The 17,842-nt window shown below is 45.2% G+C and overlaps 1 protein-coding gene across 4 annotated transcripts in view; it reads left to right on the top strand.

Moving 5' to 3' along the window:
* Positions 1-17,842, top strand: part of NME7 (NME/NM23 family member 7) — a 112,236-nt gene that overhangs the window by 72,134 nt on the left and 22,260 nt on the right. Inside the window, exon 12 of one of the 4 annotated variants that reach the window (XM_036343425.1) lies at positions 11,198-13,291. The exons of the other annotated variants lie outside the window; for them this stretch is intronic. Within the exon in view, the coding sequence (XP_036199318.1) occupies positions 11,198-11,221 (24 nt within the window). The 3' untranslated portion in view covers positions 11,222-13,291. Of the gene's footprint in view, positions 1-11,197; positions 13,292-17,842 lie in introns of those variants that run through there. 4 annotated transcript variants of the gene reach the window in all.

The raw sequence follows: 17,842 nt of genomic DNA, 5'->3' as shown, positions 1-17,842 counted from the left end.
CAGCCGGCCGCACGGTGTCATTGCGGAGGAGGTGTGATTACAGCGGAACAGGGTGCGTGGCTGCGGGTCTAGCTGAGAACGGTCCCTGTGTGCTCATAGCTCCTCGCTCCCTCCAACCCAGCAGCATAGCCCACAGTCGGCATAGCTCTACCCCGGCACTTACTCATCTCACTGCACCTGGCTCCCGATCCTGTACATGAAGATCTGAGCGGTGCCTGCCGTCAGATAGCATGCTGCCCAGACAGAGCCACTGTTGAACAAATGCCAGCAATTGATCGTTACAGAGCCTGTCTCCTCATGTATATTTCCCACAAGACTGAGCACCCCTAGGGAGGGATCTGTCCTGCCTGGCATATGAAAACTCTCCAGTAAATCATTTTTGAAGGGAAAGTGGGGAGGGTTTGGTTAAATAAATTTTGGTTCGTGTACTCGGGCTGAAGTATGTAACCTTTTTTCTTTAATGATGGTAACAGAGACCTACCTGTAGCAGTGGCCTTGGTTCATGTTAGACTCACCTCGGCCACTTTTAAAATCTGATGCTCAGACCCACCCTTAGAGAGTCCCACTTTTTTCCTTTTGGAATAATTTCAAACTTACAGAAGAGTTGTAAGTACTATACAAAAACTTTTTTTTAAATAAGCATTGGGGTTAAGTTGCCAACACAGTGCCCCATAATCTCTGAATACTTTAATGTGTATTTTTTTTATTCTAACCCAAGGATATTTTTCCATTGATTTTTAGAGAGAGTGGAAGAGAGAGGGAAAGACAGAGAGAAAATCAGTGTGAGAGAAACACATCGATTGGTTGCCTCATGCACACCCCCAACAGGGGATGGAGCCTGCAACCTGGGCTTGTGCCCCGACCAGGAATCGAACCGGTGGCCTCTTGGTTCCTGGCTCTTTGCTCAACTGCTGAGCTATACCAGCCGGGCCAGGTATTTACATTCTTTAAAAATTAAAAACACAGCAGTAGACAGGATACACATAGCCCTGCCCTCCCGGAGCTTATCTCCAGGAGTGGTCATCATAGTCATTATTTTTTGGAATGATGAAAGTATGGCTCTGTTGGAGTGACCAAGTATGGATCTGTTTATCTTTTTCAAATATTCTGTCACTTGGTTATATCATGTTTGTGGTTATAATATAAAATGTTAAGAACTACATAAAATAATTCATTGTGTATATAGGTGATCAAAACAAATCTGAATTTGGCTGCATAAGTGTTTCTGCATGGGTTCTGGTGCCAGTGTACTGCATTACCCAGAAGCGAACAGGTGCAGTGACTAAGAGATTGGCGGCCTGGATCTCCTGGCCTCCACACACACCCACACTTGTAACCTATCTCAGTTCTAGTTTCTATCGCGAGGGAAGAGTTGTGATTTTTACTAGTACCTCGTCAAAGAGGAACAACTTGTACGAAGACAAGAGCAGCGTTCTCTTAGAGATCTAAAAATAGCTTAGTAAGCCCTGGGCTTGACCTGAGGTAGAAAATGGCAGGAGATAGGCTGGAAGAGTCAGCAGAGGCCTTGTACCGACACACTAAGACATCCGGGGAGGATCCCGGTCACCCCGGGAGGATTCTGTCACCCAGGGAGGATTCTGTTACCCAGGGAGGATCCCGATCACCTCGGGGAAGATTCAGTCACCCCGGGAGGTTTTGTAGCCTGAAAAGACATCGCAGCATGGATAGCCAAAAGCAGAGCTTTCAAAGTCATTTCGGACGGCACAGCTGACATCCCCAGAGACTAATGAGTGTGAAGGATTACCTACAGGAGACAGGATTAACCCGCATCCCCAAGTGAAGATGGAGAGGCTAATGCGTAACCTTCCTCTGTGATACGGACGTATTTCACAAGTTTGATGGCAGAGCCCAACCTGATCTGACACCTGTATGATTCTACAGAACCCACCTTAGTGACTGCCCATGACGTGACTGACACTGTGACTGTCCACCCTGTGACTGCCAGCACCGAGACTGCCCACACTGTGACTGCCCACACTGACTACCCACACTGTGACTGCCCACACTGTGACTGCCCGCACTGTGACTGACACTGTGACTGCCCGCACTGTGACTGCCCGCACTGTGACTGCCCACATTGTGACTGCCCACATTGTGACTGCCCACACTGACTACCCACACTGTGACTGCCCACACTGTGACTGCCCGCACTGTGACTGCCCACACTGACTACCCACACTGTGACTGCCCACACTGTGACTGCCCGCACTGTGACTGACACTGTGACTGCCCACATTGTGACTGCCCACACTGTGACTGCCCACACCGTGACTGCCCACATTGTGACTGCCCACACTGTGACTGCCCACACTGTGACTGACACTGTGACTACCCACATTGTGACTGACACTGTGACTGCCCACACTGTGACTGACACTGTGACTGCCCACATTGTGACTGCCCACACTGACTGCCCACATTGTGACTGCCCACACTGACTGCCCACACTGTGACTGACACTGTGACTACCCACATTGTGACTGACACTGTGACTGCCCACACTGTGACACTGTGACTGCCCACACTGTGACTGCCCTCACTGTGACTGCCCACACTGTGACTGCCCGCACTGTGACTGCCCTCACTGTGACTGCCCACACTGTGACTGACACTGTGACTGCCCTCACTGTGACTGACACTGTGACTGCCCGCACTGTGTCTGCCCACACTGTGACTACCCTCACTGTGACTGCCCACACTGTGACTGCCCGCACTGTGACTGCCCTCACTGTGACTGCCCTCACTGTGACTGCCCATTCTGCTGCACAGACGCTGGTGTAGAGGTTACAGGAGCTCCCAGACTCCGGGGAGAGAGTGTATTATAAGATGTGAACGCCACATCGCTAATCCCCATTTCAAACATCAGACACCAGAAGCTGTGAATAACGACAGTGGGCAGGGTCTGAAACAGCCTTGGAGAGGGGGCTGATCACAGGATGGACCTTCTGGGTGATGCTTAGGATGTGGGGGATTTGGGCGATGAGGTGCATCGTGATGCTGTTGTTTCTGAGCTGGATGATGCGGGCGAGGGTCTACAGGTGGGCGCGCTGAGGAGGACCATTGACCTCAGCCAGAGAGGGGAGTGATAAGTCAGGGGAGGGGCGGCAGGAGGGGCCGCAGCAGCCTCCCCAGGAGGCCGGGGGGATGGAGGAGCCGTGGCCAGCGCAGACGTGTTAACTTCAGAGTGTCAGTATTTGTCAAGGACTTAAATAAATTTTGAATAATTGAATGAAGATGATTAAGAATCATGAAGGAACCCAAAGGCACAAACTAGAAAGTAGTTAACCCTGACTCATCCCAGAACTATATAATTTACATTCCATAAGCTTATATTATAACCAAGTGTGACCTTCAAGCAATCGACAGAAATGTGTAACTAAAATAGTAACCCCTCTGAGTTAAATATTATTTAAAACAAATAAATAAGCGTGCTCATGAGAGCTCTTATTCCCCATCATGGCGGAGTTTCTGAAGGAACTTCCCGGCGATGTGACTCCTCACCTGGCACATCCCATAAAGCTCCAGCCACCACCTCCCGGGTGGCGGTCCCCTCCTCTCCCTGGCACTGGAAAAGGGAGGCGCTGGCCTTTGCACTCTGCACTTCGACCTGGACTCTTGCCTTTGGATGCGCACAGCCTCACCTTCCAGCCCATGACTAAGCATGAGCTGCATTGATAAGTAACTCTTGGCGACTAAAAGTCCTTCCAGAGGGGACAGAAGTCAGCTTCAATGGCCTGATCAAATCCATCCTCCTTCCCATTCATAAAGCTTTGCTGCTACTCCCTTGGTTCTAGAGTAAAGGTTGCTAAACCCACTACTGTTCTTTGCCCATTAGACAGTGCTGGACATTTCTGTTTTAACAGGAGAAAACAGGGGTAGTCTAACAGAAGGAAAGTGCCAGGCTCGATGTCTTCAGAACAAATGTATAGAGAAGGTTTGCAGGTGAGGTAAACTTTTAGTGAAACTTGAAAGGCCTTCAGGCCTCAGGTGTCAAATACCAGTACTACCACAGAGCGCAAGCAGTGTTCTGTGAGATAATTGTGAATAACTCTGATGAACAGTGGCTGTCTCCTGTTCCTCTTTAACCCGAACATCCCTTTAGCCATAAAGGTAGCGCCTGCATCTTGCCAGTGTCTTAGGCAGCAAAGGCCACACATTCTTTCCTTGATGCAAGTACAAGTGAAATCCAAAGTACTGTAGGCACTATTTTTAAATCTTATATTGGACACACGTTTACTTCAAGTTAGGAACTTGATACAGTGTGTGGCCAAGTTTAAAAGATAACTATGCTATGAAATTGGTTTGCATTAATTCCTTCATGTCATCTGCTTATTAATTTTATATTTTTCTGTATGTGTATGGGGTCAATATTGGCTAACTTTAGGGGTACTTACCATGTGCCAGGCATTGTTCTACATGGGTTACATACATTAACATATGTGATTTCAGGGCAGTAAATATCATTACCCTATTTCTGGGTCAGTAACTGAGGCATGGAGGGTCAAGTAACTTTTCCGGAATCACACAACAGAACACAGCAGAGAGGAGCCCAGACCGTCCACAATCCCCTCTCCCTACCTCGCCACTCCCAGGTCACGCAGTAGAGAGGAACCCGACCATCACGATCCCTCTCTCTACCCCTCCTCCCGGGCTATAATCTGAACTCTAGCGAGGCTACTTCTCCAGCCCTGGGGCAGTGCTGAGTGAGAGCAGGGCAGTTCAGCTTGGGGTGCGGGGCGGGGCGGGGCGGGGGAGTGGGGATGCTACAGAATGTTCAGCCAGAATAGGTGGCCTCCCTCAGAAATAGTTAGGATGTGTGGACATTCACTTATATTTTATCCTCACTGGCTTCCACTTTTATTCATGAACTTGCCCCCCTCAGTTTTAGATGAAAAATATAAAATTGTTTATTCATCAGAACTCTCAACTAGCAGGCTCTGCCCCATCAGCAGGGCAATGGTGAGGTCACGTGATTATTGATAAGCATGTTGGTTTTGCTGACTTTGTACTGACTGCCTCCGTATCCATGCAGCCCAAGTCCACGCGGCGTGCAGATTTCTGTCTCATGGTGGGGACGTAGGCTGGAGGTCTGCCTTGGAAAATGATGGCTGATTTCTTTGAAAGGCCTCAGATGTGCCTTTATTTGAGGCTGCGTGCAGCATCGGTACTTTTCTCCGGACTGTTAGATACTGTGTGTCTCACATGGTGCTCCCTCTCCCCGAGGCTCGACCACTCCCAAACCTCATCGCGTAGCTCAGGCCACTGCTCGGGTGCACTGTGCACCCACAGCCAAAGGGCTTTAAAACCCTTTTCCTACATAAGTCACGCTCTGTTCTTAAATTCCCATCGACATGCAGGACGGCCTCGGTCTCTGTGAGCACGGTCTTGTCCGGTGGTTTCTCTTTCACTGCCCGTCACTCCATGTCGTCCGCTCGCCCATCCGTGCTGTCTCGGTTCCCGTGGTGACTTGAGGTGGCTTGAGTGGGAGTGGGGGCTGGAGTGTCATCTCTCAGGGGGGTGGGGGTACCATTCTTCCATGGAAGCATCTGTTCCCTGCCTCCCCCACCCGCACCCACTGGCTGCTCTAACTGCCCGTAGGACAGGGAGTGAACCTGACACGAGAGAAGAGTTCCAGCGTGAGTAAAGCCAGCGTGGGGCTTGTCCAGCTCCCTGACCCGCCCACCACTGAGAGGCCGCACGTGCCAGGCGTATGGTCTGCTGTGTGAGGGGTGAGCCTCGGTGATCACTGCGGGCCCCCTTGGCACACGCTGCAGGATCACCAGCCGCGTCATCCACTCCGTCAATGAGTAACCACTGCAGGTTTAAGGTGGCAAAATAGTGCCTTTGCTTGGACATCATTGAACATAAGTTTCTGTGCAAAGTTCTCGCCTTGCCTGGTACACATTAACTTTCCGTTCCGGTGTAGTCAGCACCCGAGAGCTCGGATCCGCTGCTTAGTCGTAGGACAAGAACGTAAAGCGCCGTGCAGGGGCGCCCGGGGGCCCTCCAGGGCATCGCAGTGTGCGCTTTCGGAGTCTGACAAAGAGGCCGTTGTTCCCTGATAATAGACACCCGTAGTGACACTGATATCTTGGGCCCAATTTTTTTTAGGATAAAATAACTTTATGTGTCTCCTGTGTTAGTAGCCTTTGCTGACAGTTATCCACTGCCGACCTCTGCTTATTTGCTGGCATTGCAGCCTGCCTTCTCACCTGGGGGATAGTATCTGTGGATTCTCTTTGCTCTAGCTCTCCTACCATCCTTAACGTTGGTCCTTCTCAGTTCAAGATCGCATGCAGGTGTCGAAGGCCTGTTTGTGCCATTCACTGTTCCAGACACCAGGGGGAACTCACAGGATGTGATGTTCTCTAGGAAGGGCTGTAAACTAAATAGATCTTTCATATCAGGACAAAAGTGCTGGGAGGTTGAGCCTCCACTGGGTCCCTACTTCCCAGCGCAGAGTGGAGTCAGGGAGGACCCTGGAAGGTACCGGCTCTGCCTAAGTAAGGGTGGGAATGGCACTCCAGGCCGAGGAAACCGTGTGCGTGCTGGGGAACCACATGCAATTTGATATACAGTGGGGCCTTGACTTACGAGTTTAATTCGTTCCGTGACGGAGCTCATAACTCAAATTACTCGTATGTCAAATCAGTCTTCACCATTACAAGGACACGTGATGCTGGGCTGATGTGGCGTTCACTGTGACGTTCGCTGCGCCAACTAGCAGTGGGGTATCTCAAGCTGGCTCATAACCCGAATTTTAGCTCGCAACTCAAAGCAAAAAATCGGCCAAGAGATGGCTCGTATCTCGAAAAACTCATTCGTTGGGACACTCGTAAGTCAAGGCCCCACTGTATTAGAATTTAAACTGATATTGGAGAATGGCAGGTGAGCTTGGAAGAGTAGACCAGGATCATGTGAAGTGACTGTTTTATACCATATCTAGGAGCTTGTAATTTATTTGTGGACTAACTGCCCAAGACTCTTGAAAACTGTTATGAATACATTCACTTCCTTGGGAAAAAACATCCAAAGCTTTTATTAGATCTCAAAGTGTTCTACTACCCAAACATTGTTCAGAATACTTGCATTTTTAAGTGAATGACCATACTGTTTGTTAATTAGAATGAAGTAAAGTATTTCCATATCCCTATTTCACATCATAAGAAATTCAATATACAGACCTGTCAGTTCAAAGATTAAAGCTGCCAGGAAAACTCTGTGTACACCAGGTTCTCAAATAATGTTATTTTATTCATTGTTGTTTCCTTATGACGATGATGGGATGCCTAGGAACTTAACTCGTTTGTATCCATTAGCCTGTGGCGCAATTAGCTTCATTTTGCTTCAAGTAGCAGAACCTATTGACATGTTAAGGGAGGATTTACTGTGTAGCCAAAACCAAACCTTAAATTCATTCACTGAACAAACATACTCAGGCACCGCGGAGAAGGTTCAGCTTTCTTCACCAAGAGTGTCAGACACCGTAGCGGTCGTTCGTAAATGGCCTGCAAGGCTGGGTGGGCACTGAGGATAGTGGTGACCCAGAGCCTAGGTTTGAAGAGGAAAGCAGACAGTCACCAGGTAATCACAGTGGCCAGTTCCAGCCACCGCCAGGCTGTGTAGTGAGATAGGGTGAGGTGCACTAGGAAGGGCTGTCAACTAAATAGACCCCAGAAGGGGTCAGGGAGGTGTTCTGGAGGGAATGACATTGGAACTGAGACCTGAAGCCGTTAGTTCCGTGTCAGCTGGGGAAGGAGGAGAGGCCCCAGACCACAGCGCTGGCGCAGGAGCGTAGTGGGGGGACCCTGGGAGGCCGAGGCTGGGCAGTTTCCCTCTGCTGACGAATATGGGTGTTACCCTGGGCACTGACATGGTCAGGAACGTACTTTCTGAGAGAGCCTCCTGGTTGCTGTGCACAAAGTGGAGAGTGGACTGAAGGGGACCGTTGGGAAGGAGTAAGCAGACCATGTCTGCGTGTGAAGCTGAAAGGGCATCGGTGCGATGCGCTGGGTTTTGGTGTGTGGCTGGTTATAAATCCGCTGTGTTTCTCGCAGCTCAGGCTTCCCCACAGTGAGCCCAGGCTGGATGCCCTGAGACGGGCCACCCAGCCTTTCTCCCGTGCCCTCCGTGAGCCACACAGAATTAGCGTGTTCTGTGCACCGTGCGGCGGCAGCGATTGCGCGGTCCTGCTCTGCTTCCCTGTCTCTGCACCAGTGCTTCGTGCTGCTAGGCTTTGAGGGACTCAGATTCCTATTTAACCCCTTTACTTCCCCAGAGGAGAGTGGCTGGCCTGGCACTGGGCTGGTGTGTGGAGTCTAGCCTCCTGCCCTGCGGTGCCGGGTTCTCAGGGCGTCATCTTTCTGGCCTGGGCGTCGGCTGACTGGCGGCTGTTATCACTGTCAGGGGTGCAGGCGCTTCCTTTGGCTGTGAACAGAGGTGCAGCTTATTCTTTCTCGAAGGCTGTAACAATGTGTTGCTCGAAGACATCAAGCACCTTTTTACTCAACCTTGAAGCTGAGAACTTCTGAGACATGGCGCCCTGGGGAAACCTGGCTTCTTTGATTCTGACTCAGCTGAAAGGTTGCAAGAGCAGCACTCCTGTTCCCAGCAGTGCAAAGTCCATGAGCTGACGGAAGTGGCGACTAGAAAGAGAAATGAGCTGAGCTTTTCATAACTTCTGCTTGATTTGAACTTGAGTTCAAAGGTAAATCAAAAGTTTAAAGTTGCATTTGCGTGTTACTGTGTCCTGCAGGCTTCCCTCAGCCTTAACGAAACCCTAGAGCACAAGGTGGGTCCCAGAGCTCACCCCACCCTCTCTACCCTCAGCTTCAGACTCACTTTCCCCGCTTACAGAATAGAAATAACGACATTTCAGCCCTGGCTGGTTTGGCTCAGTGGATAGAGCAGGGGTGGGCAAACTTTTTGACTCGAGGGCCACAATGGGTTCTTAAACTGGACCGGAGGGCCGGAACAAAAGCATGGATGGAGTGTTTGTGTGAACTAATATAAATTCAAAGTAAACATCATTACATAAAAGGGTACGGTCTTTTTTTTTTTTTTTTTTTTTTTTAGTTTTATTCATTTCAAATGGGCCGAATCCGACCCCCGGGCCGTAGTTTGCCCACGGCTGGGATAGAGCATCGGCTGCAGACTGAAAAGTCCCAGGTTAAATTCTGGTCAAGGGCACGTACCTGGGTTGCAGGCTTCCCGGCCCCGGCCCCGGCCCTGGTTGGGGGATGCTGGTGGCAACCAATCAATGTGTCTCTCTCCCATTGGTGTTTCTCTCTGTCTCTCCCTCCCCCTTCCATTCTCTCTAAAAATCAGTGGAAAAAATATCCTCAGTGAGGATTAGAAAAAGAAGAAAGAAAGAAAGAAAGAAAGAAAGAAAGAAAGAAAGAAAGAAAGAAAGAAAGAAAGAAAGAAAGAAAGAAAAGGAAGGAAGGAAGGAAGGAAGGAAGGAAGGAAGGAAGGCAAGCATTTCACACTAAGCACTGGATGAGATGACCTGAATAAAGGACTAAATCAGCAGAGCTCAGGACAGAAAACAGACCCTCGAGGGATTTCAATAAGAAAGGGGTTTCCTACAGGGGAGACCAGAGAAGGGCAGGGGTGCCACAGGGACCCTGATCTCACGCCAATCACTGTCCTTTGATCCAGGTTCAGGCTGCGGTCTTGGTGCCACTGCAGCCACAAGTGCTGACTCACCTGTCTCTCACAGCCACAGACCTGAAGACGAGTCAGGGAAGGCCGAGTCCAGCCACTGCAAGCACAGGCCTCCGCCTCACTGGCCAGCAGCCACAGCCTAAGAAGATGGCCTTGTCTTGCCTCTCTCTTCCAATTTTACACGAAGCCATCTATTGGTGGAGCCTGATTTGTAGCAAGACCCTTAGCTGCCAGGGAGTTTGGGAAATATAGTTTGTAGCTTTCCAGCTACCAAACAGAAGGCGGATGGAATGGAAATTGAGATGTTGGTTGTGCTGCCGTTGGTATATTAGTAGCAGGAGGACAGGTATCACTTAAGGTCAACACTTAATTTACTATGTAACCTTTCATTAACCTTAGAGGTTGATTTGCTTCTAAGGGAATGCACTAGGGTGCAATTAAATATAAATCCTTATGTTGTGAACCCCTAGTTTATAAGGTCCCTTTTCTCCCCACCAAGAGGAAGTAAATTAGGGAGCCAAGTTCTGTGTATGGTCTGATGCAGTCAGTGAAGTTCCCTGTTTACTGATGGGTGTGCTTTGCAGCATTGAGGTGTGAACAGCTGCTTGGTCTTATTTGCTAATACTTGTTTGGGGATGTTTGCATCTATTTCCATGAGAGACGTTGTGTAGTTTCCTGTAGTGTCCATCAGGTTTGAATATTAGCATAAGGCTGGCCTCATCGAATGAGCTTCTGTCTTCTGAAGGAGATTGTAGAGAATTGGTATAATTTCTTAAATGTTTGGTAGAATTCACCAGTTTCGGCAGAATTCACTCATCAGAGCCTAGTGCTTTCTGTTTTGAAGTTTATTGATTATTGATTCAATTTTGTTAATAGATATAGGCCTGTTCAAGATAGTCTCTTTCTTCTTTTGCAGGTGTCTTTAAAGGAATCAATCCATTTCACCTAGGTCAGTGGTCGGCAAACTGTGGCTCGCGAGCCACATGCGGCTCTTTGGCCCCTTGAGTGTGGTTCTTCCACAAAATACCACGTGCGGGCGCGCACATACAGTGCAATTGAAACTTCGTGGCCCATGCGCAGAAGTCGGTATTTTGTGGAAGAGCCACACTCAAGGGGCCAAAGAGCCGCATGTGGCTCGCGAGCCACAGTTTGCCGACCACTGATCTAGGTTGTCAGAATTGTGGGCATAGAGTTTTCATAACATTCTTTTATTATCCTTTGATTTCCATGGGATCTGTAGTGATGTCCCCCCTTTCATTTCTGATATTAGTAATTTTTGTTCTGTCTCTTTATTTCTTAGTTGACCTGGCTAGAGGCTCCTCAGTTTTATGGATCTTTTCCAAGAACCAACTTTTAGTGATTTTTCTCTGTTGATTTCCTGTTTTAAATTTTATTGATTTCTTCTTTAGTTTTTATTATTTATTTTCTTCTGTTTAATTTGGATTTAATTTGCTCATCTTTTCTGGTTTTCTAAGGTAGAAGCTTAGATTACCATCTTGCTCTATTTCAGCCTCCTGGGCAAATGCAAGTCTGAGTCCTCACATCGCGAAAGTCCTCGTTGTTACTGCCACAGATGCACACTGAACTCCTTCTGTTTCCTGGGGATCCGAAGCTGTAAGGGACAAGTGCATACATATGAAGCAATATTTTGTCAGACTAGTTATATCATGTTCTTAATTCTTAAAATATATTCCCATAATTTATATCCCCCTATAAATACAAATAGAGATCAGAAAAGAGAAGTGAGAAGCCGCAACAATTAGGAAAAATCTTATATGGAGACTTAACTAGACATGAAATGAAGGTAAGAAAAGTTGAACACTATGCAAAGAGAGAGGATTTTGAATAAAGACATGGGAGAGACTGCACCTGCTGGCTGGAGTGAACAGGGCTGTGTAGTAGGAACAGGTGTGGAAGATGAGCTTAAGTAAACAGGTAGGTGCCAGAAGGTAGAGAAGCCTTCATCTGGGGCTTGGAGTTCAGAATTTCAGGAACAGAATAATTATTCCACATGGATACCCAATGCAGGTTTGTAAAATCTGCCCCAGTCTTTTTAGGTGGGTGGTTGCTCTGTTCAGTGGCTCCATAAGCACAGAACCGGGCTCTCCAGGGAGCATGAGGTTACAAAATGTGGAGCCTTTGTGGGAGGAACTCTTCTCCAATATCTCATTTATCAACAAAAGCGCTAGCTGGTTGCCGACAACTGGGAGTACAGTAGAAATCCTGAAACTGATTTCAGCAGGAAAGTGACGGTTTTCACAAAATGGGTTTGTGGCATTTTCTGGACAGAAAGCGCTCTGGAACTGGCCGCTCCCTCTGCCCGCCTGGAGTCCAGTGGCTCCGTCCTTGCTGTGATTTGATCTTAGACACACCACCAAGGACTTAGTCCATCATGGGACTAATGAAGTATGAGCTACTGATAGGAATTAAATGAAAACAAAGATGTTCTGTATGAGTCACTCAGTGGCCACATCTGAGTGCCGAGCTGCTGGACCGTCTCCACACTAAATCCCCAGCGATATTTAATGGCGTAGTAATGGGAACCAGGTAAGAGGTCATGGAAATTAGCTTCATTTCATAACGGCTATACCACAAACATCACTGGGCATTCCACCAGCATCATTTCTGGTCAACGATATTTTAAATTATACTAAGGTTAAGAGAGGTTCATTTGTACCCATGCTTTCCTTGTGTCATCAAAAAAGAGGGATACAGTTTTTAAAAGAAAGATGTAAATAATGTGTTTATAAGCTAAAGGAAATGAAGCAAATAATATGTTTTCTATTCAAAGGGACATGTAGAGATTTTTGCTAGTTCTTTGGTAATGACAGCAAAGCACATGATGAGTGTGTCCTAGCTGGGGATTTTATGACTAATTCCATTCCCATGAGATGAATACATATTATTTTTCTTCCTCCAAGCACAAGCTGTTTCAGCCATTCAGTAGCTGTCACTTTGGTTTAGGGAGCACTTTTTTTTCCCATTATAGTCAAAGGTTAGATTCAGGTTCCCTAACTTAAAACATGATGCTGTACATTTAAATCCATAGCTCTAGACAAAACCAATAGGGAATAACCTATGCAAGAAGAGATCAATGTTTCTAACATTATTTTGAGTATTAACGTCCAAATTAGAAGCGTGGTCGAGTTTTACAGTGTCGCTGAAGGGCTCACAAATTCCTTCCACTACCAACTAAACCAGCGTTCTCAACCTGTGGGTCGAGAACAATGAAAATACATCCTGCATATCAGATATTTACATTATGATTCATAACAGTAGCAAAATTACAGTTATGAAGTAGCAACGAAAATAATTTTATGGTTGGGGGTCACCACAACATGAGGAACTGTATTAAAGGATCGCGGCATTAGGAAGGTTGAGAACCACTGCAAACCCACAAGTAGAGAAGTAGTAGGTTAGTTAAGATTATTAAGCAGCGTGGACTAGTAGTTCCCCTGGTATCTGTGAATGTAGAAGCCCTCAGGGCTGATGTACTTACTTAATCTCAGCCTTAGGGTCCATAAGCCCGTGGTTCACCCTTAGCACTACATTTTCGACCAGAGGTTAGGTTTCTATATGAGCTGAAGGACTTCCTTTTTTTTTTTTTTTTTTAATGCAATAAACATATTTTAGGAAAAAAATATTTTAAATATAATAATATTACCAAAATTGTACTAACATAGTATAATATCACAAAAGTTGTAGGAAATATTAAAAATCTGCAAATAACAGGATTACTTATATTCTAAAATATTTTTTTCCTCTGGCTCTATTCATCAGTTTATGTTGTTCATTATATTCCACAAATGAATGATATCGTGTGATACTTGTCTTTCTCTGACTGGCTTATTTCACTTAGTATAATGCTCTCCAGGTCCATCCATGCTGTTGCAAATGGTAAGAGTTCCTTCTTTTTAGCAGCAGCATAGTATTCCATTGTATAGATATATGACAGTTTTTTAATCCACTCACCTGCTGATGGGCACTTAGGCTGTTTCCAAATCTTAACTATTGTAAATTGTTCTGCAAAGAACAGTGTCTTTGTAATATAGCTTGATATCTGGTATTGTAATACCTCAAACTTTGTTCTTCTTTCTCAGGATTGGTTATTCAGGGTCTTTTTTTAGTTCCATATGAATTTTTGGAGAGTTTGTTCTAGGTCTGTGAAATATTCTGTTGGTATCATAATGGGGAGTGCATTGAATCTATAGATTGCTGTGGGTACTATGGACACTTTAATGATGTTGATCCTACCAAACTATGAACATGGTATATTCTTCCATTTGTTTATGTCTTCCTCTATCTCGTTTTTCAACATCCTGTAGTTTTCTGAGTACAGGTCTTTTACCTCCTTAGTTAAGTTTATTCCTAGAGATCTTAATTTTTTGTTGCAATGATAAATGGGATTGTTTTTTTAGTTTCTCTTTCTGTGAGTTCATTATTGGTGTATAAAAAAAGCCATAGATTTCTGGATATTAATTTTGTATCCTGCTACATTGCCGAATTCATTTATTAAGTCTAGTAGTTTTTTGATGGAGTCTTTGGGGTTTTTTTATGTACAATATCATGTCATCTGTGAATAATGACAGTTTTATTTCTTCTTTTCCAATTTGAATGCCTTTTATTTCTTCTTCTTGTCTGATCGCTATGGCTAGCACTTCCAGTACTGTGTCTAACAGGAGTGATGAAAGTGCGCATCCCTGTCTTGTTCCTGTTCTTAAGGGAAATGGTTTTAGTTTTTGCCCATTGAGTATGATGTCGGCTGTAGGTTTGTCATATATGGCCTTTTTTGTGTTGAGATATGCTCCCTCTATTCCCACTTTGCTGAGAGTTTTTATCAAAAATGGGTGTTGTGGAAGGTCGGGGGGCGGGGGGCGGGAAGGAGACATATGTACCACTCTTTGTAATATTTTAAGCAATAAAGCAAAATTTTTTTGAAAAAGTAGGTGTTGTATTTTATTGAATGCTTTTTCTGCATCTATTGATATGATTATATGATTTTTGCCATTCAGTTTGTTTATGTGATATATCACGTTTATTGATTTGCGTATATTGTGCCAGCCTTGCTTCCCTGGAATAAATCCCACATGATCATGGTGTATGATCTTTTTATTATATTGCTAGATATGATTTGCTAATATTTTGTTGAGGATTTTAGAATCTGTGTTCATCAGGGATATTGGCCTGTACTTCTCTTTCTTTGTAGTGTCTTTATCTGGTTTTGGAATTAGGATAATGCTGGCCTCATAAAAAGAGTTTGGAAGTGTTCCTTCCTCTTGGATTTTCTGAAATAGTTTGAGGAGTATATGAGTTAGTTCTTTGAATGTTTGGTAAAACTCCCCTGTGAAGCCGATTGGACCTGGGCTATTGTTTGCTAGGAGTTTTTTGATTACTGCTTCTATTTAATCAGTTGTTATTGGCCTATTCGGGGTTTTTTTATTCTTCCTGATTCAGTTTTGGGAGATTGTATTTTTCTAGAAATTTGTCTATTTCATCTACACTGTCCAGCTTGTTGACATATAGTTGTTCATAGTATTTTCTTACTATCCCTTGTATTCCTGTGGTGTCAGTGATTACTCCTTCATGTTCGTTTCTGATTTTATTTATTCGGGTCCTCTCTCTTTGTTTGTTGATGAATCTGGCTAATGTTTTATCAATTTTGTTTATCCTTTACCCAGCTCTTGGTTTCATTGATTTTTTGTATTCTTTTTTTTTTTTTTTTTTTTTTTTTTAGTCTCTATGTTATTTATTTCTGCTCTAATCTTTAGTATATCTTTCTTTCTACTTTGGGCTTTTCTTGTTCTCTTTCTAGTTCTTTAAGTTGTAGTGTTAAATAGTTTACTGCTGATTTTTCTTGTTTTTCTTGAGATAGGCCTGTTGTGCTATGAACTTCTCTCTCAGGACTGCTTTTGTTGTGTCCCAGAGGTTTTGGGTTGTTGTGTGTTCATTTTCATTTGTTTCCAGGAAGTTTTCGATTTCTTTCTTGATCTCGTTGGTAACCCATTCATCCTATATAATAAAAATCTAATATGCAAATCAACCGAATGGCAGAACAACTGGCAGAATGACCGGTTACTATGACATGCACTGACCACCAGGGGGCAGATGCTCAATTCAGGAGCTGCCCCCAGCCCGCTGGCCCCAGGCCAACCAAGGCAGGTGCGAGTGGGAAGCCCCCGATGGCCCTGCTGATCACAGCACAGAGGGAGGCGACCGGCTGCAGCGGCGGGGGACAGTGCTGGCCAGCGGGCAGTGCCAGGCCGGCCAAGGCAGGTGCGAGCAGGGTGCCCAGTCACCCCGCCGGTCACCCCACAGATCAGCCCTGATTGCCAGCCAGGCCTGGGGACCCTAACCATGCATGAATTTCATGCACCAGGCCTCTAGTTGTTTAATAACATGCAATTTAGCCTCCATGTGTTTGAATGCTTTGGGGTGTTTGTACTGTAGTTGACTCCTGTTTTCTTTCCACTCTGATCTGAGAAGATGCTTGATATGATTTCAATCTTCTTGAACTTGTAGAGACTTGTTTTGTGTCCTAACATGTGGTCTGTCTTTGTGAATGATCCATGTGCCCTTGAGAAGAACGTATCTTCTGCTGCATTTGGGTGAAATATTCTATAAATGCCAGTTAAATCCATCCGATCTAGTGTGTCCTTTAGAGTCTCTGTTTCCTTAAGGTTTTGTCTGGAAGATCTATTCAGTGAAGTCAGAGGGGTGTTAAAGTCCCCCACTAAGACTGTATTGTTGTCAATCTCGCCATTATATTCCTCTAGAAGTTTTTTTATATATTTAGGTGCTCCTATATTGGGTGCGTGTGTGTTTACTAGGGTTATGTCCTCTTGTTGGACCAGTTCCTTCAGTATTATGTAGTGACCATTGTTGTCCTTGTGATGGCCCTCACTTTAAAGTCTATATCGTCGGATATGAGCATTGCTACTCCAGTTGGTTTTCTTTCCCATTTGCATGGAAATTGTTTTCCATCTCCTCACTCTCATCCTGCGTGTGTCTTTCGTTCTGAGGTGGGTCTCTTGTAGACAGCATACAGTTGGGTCATGTTTTTTTCATATCCATCCAGCTACCCTACACCTTTTGATTGGAGCATTGAATCCATTGACATTTAGGGTTATTATTGATAGGTACTTATTTATTGCCATTTTAATTCTGGATGGCTAGGTTTCTCTCTCTGTTTCTTTCTTGTAATGCTGGCTTGGTGGTTATGAACTCCTTTCGCCTTTTTTTTTTTTTTTTGTCTGGGAAGCTCTTTATTTGACCGTCTATTTTGAATGATAGCCTTGCTGGATATAGTGATCTTGGTCTCAGATCTTTGCTTTCTATTACCTTGAGTACTTCATGCCATTCCCTTCTGGCCTATAGAGTGTCTGATGAAAAATCAAGTGTCAGCCTTATGAGAACTCCTTTGTAGGTAACAGCTTTCTTTTCTTTTGCTGCCTTTAAGATTCTTTGTCTTTAACTTTTGGCATTTTAATTATGATGTATCTGGGTGTAGGCCTATTTGGGTTCTTCTTGTTTGGGGTTCTCTGTGCCTCTGTGCCTCCTGAACTTGTGTGACTTTTTCCTTTACCAGGTTAGGGAAGTGTTCTGCCATTATTTCTTCAAACACCTTTTCTATGCCTTTCTCCCTTTCTGCCTCTTCTGGCACAATTGCTATTCTAATATTGTTATGCTTCATATTGTCTCACAGCTCCCTTAAGCTGTCCTCCTGTTTTTTAATTGTTTTTTCCTTTTGGTTCTCTGATTGAGTTACATTTTCAACTCTGTCTTCTAATTCACTAATTCGATCCTCAGCTTCCCCTAATCTGCTGTGTATTCCTTCCAATGTGTTCTTTATTGTGTTATGTCATTCCTTATTCTTTTTTCATAGTTACTATATCTTTTTTCATTCTGTTGAGCATTTTTACCATCATTACTCTGAACTCTGATTCCGATAAATTTCTTATCTCTGCTTCATTTGTCTCTTCTTCTGGAGAATTCTCTAGTTCTTTCATTTGGGGGTTGTTTCTTTGTCTCCTCATTTTGGCTTCCTGTTCGGGTTTGTGACTATGTATTAGGTAGATCCTCTACACCAGGGGTCCTCAAACTACGGCCCGTGGGCCACATGCGGCCCGCTGAAAACATTTATCCGGCCCGCCGGGTG

The sequence above is a fragment of the Myotis myotis genome, unplaced genomic scaffold (genome assembly GCF_014108235.1).
Source record: "Myotis myotis isolate mMyoMyo1 unplaced genomic scaffold, mMyoMyo1.p scaffold_m19_p_18, whole genome shotgun sequence".
NCBI lineage: Eukaryota > Metazoa > Chordata > Mammalia > Chiroptera > Vespertilionidae > Myotis > Myotis myotis.
Note: the sequence above shows the minus strand (reverse complement) of the source record. Positions and strands in the feature narration are given on the sequence as shown.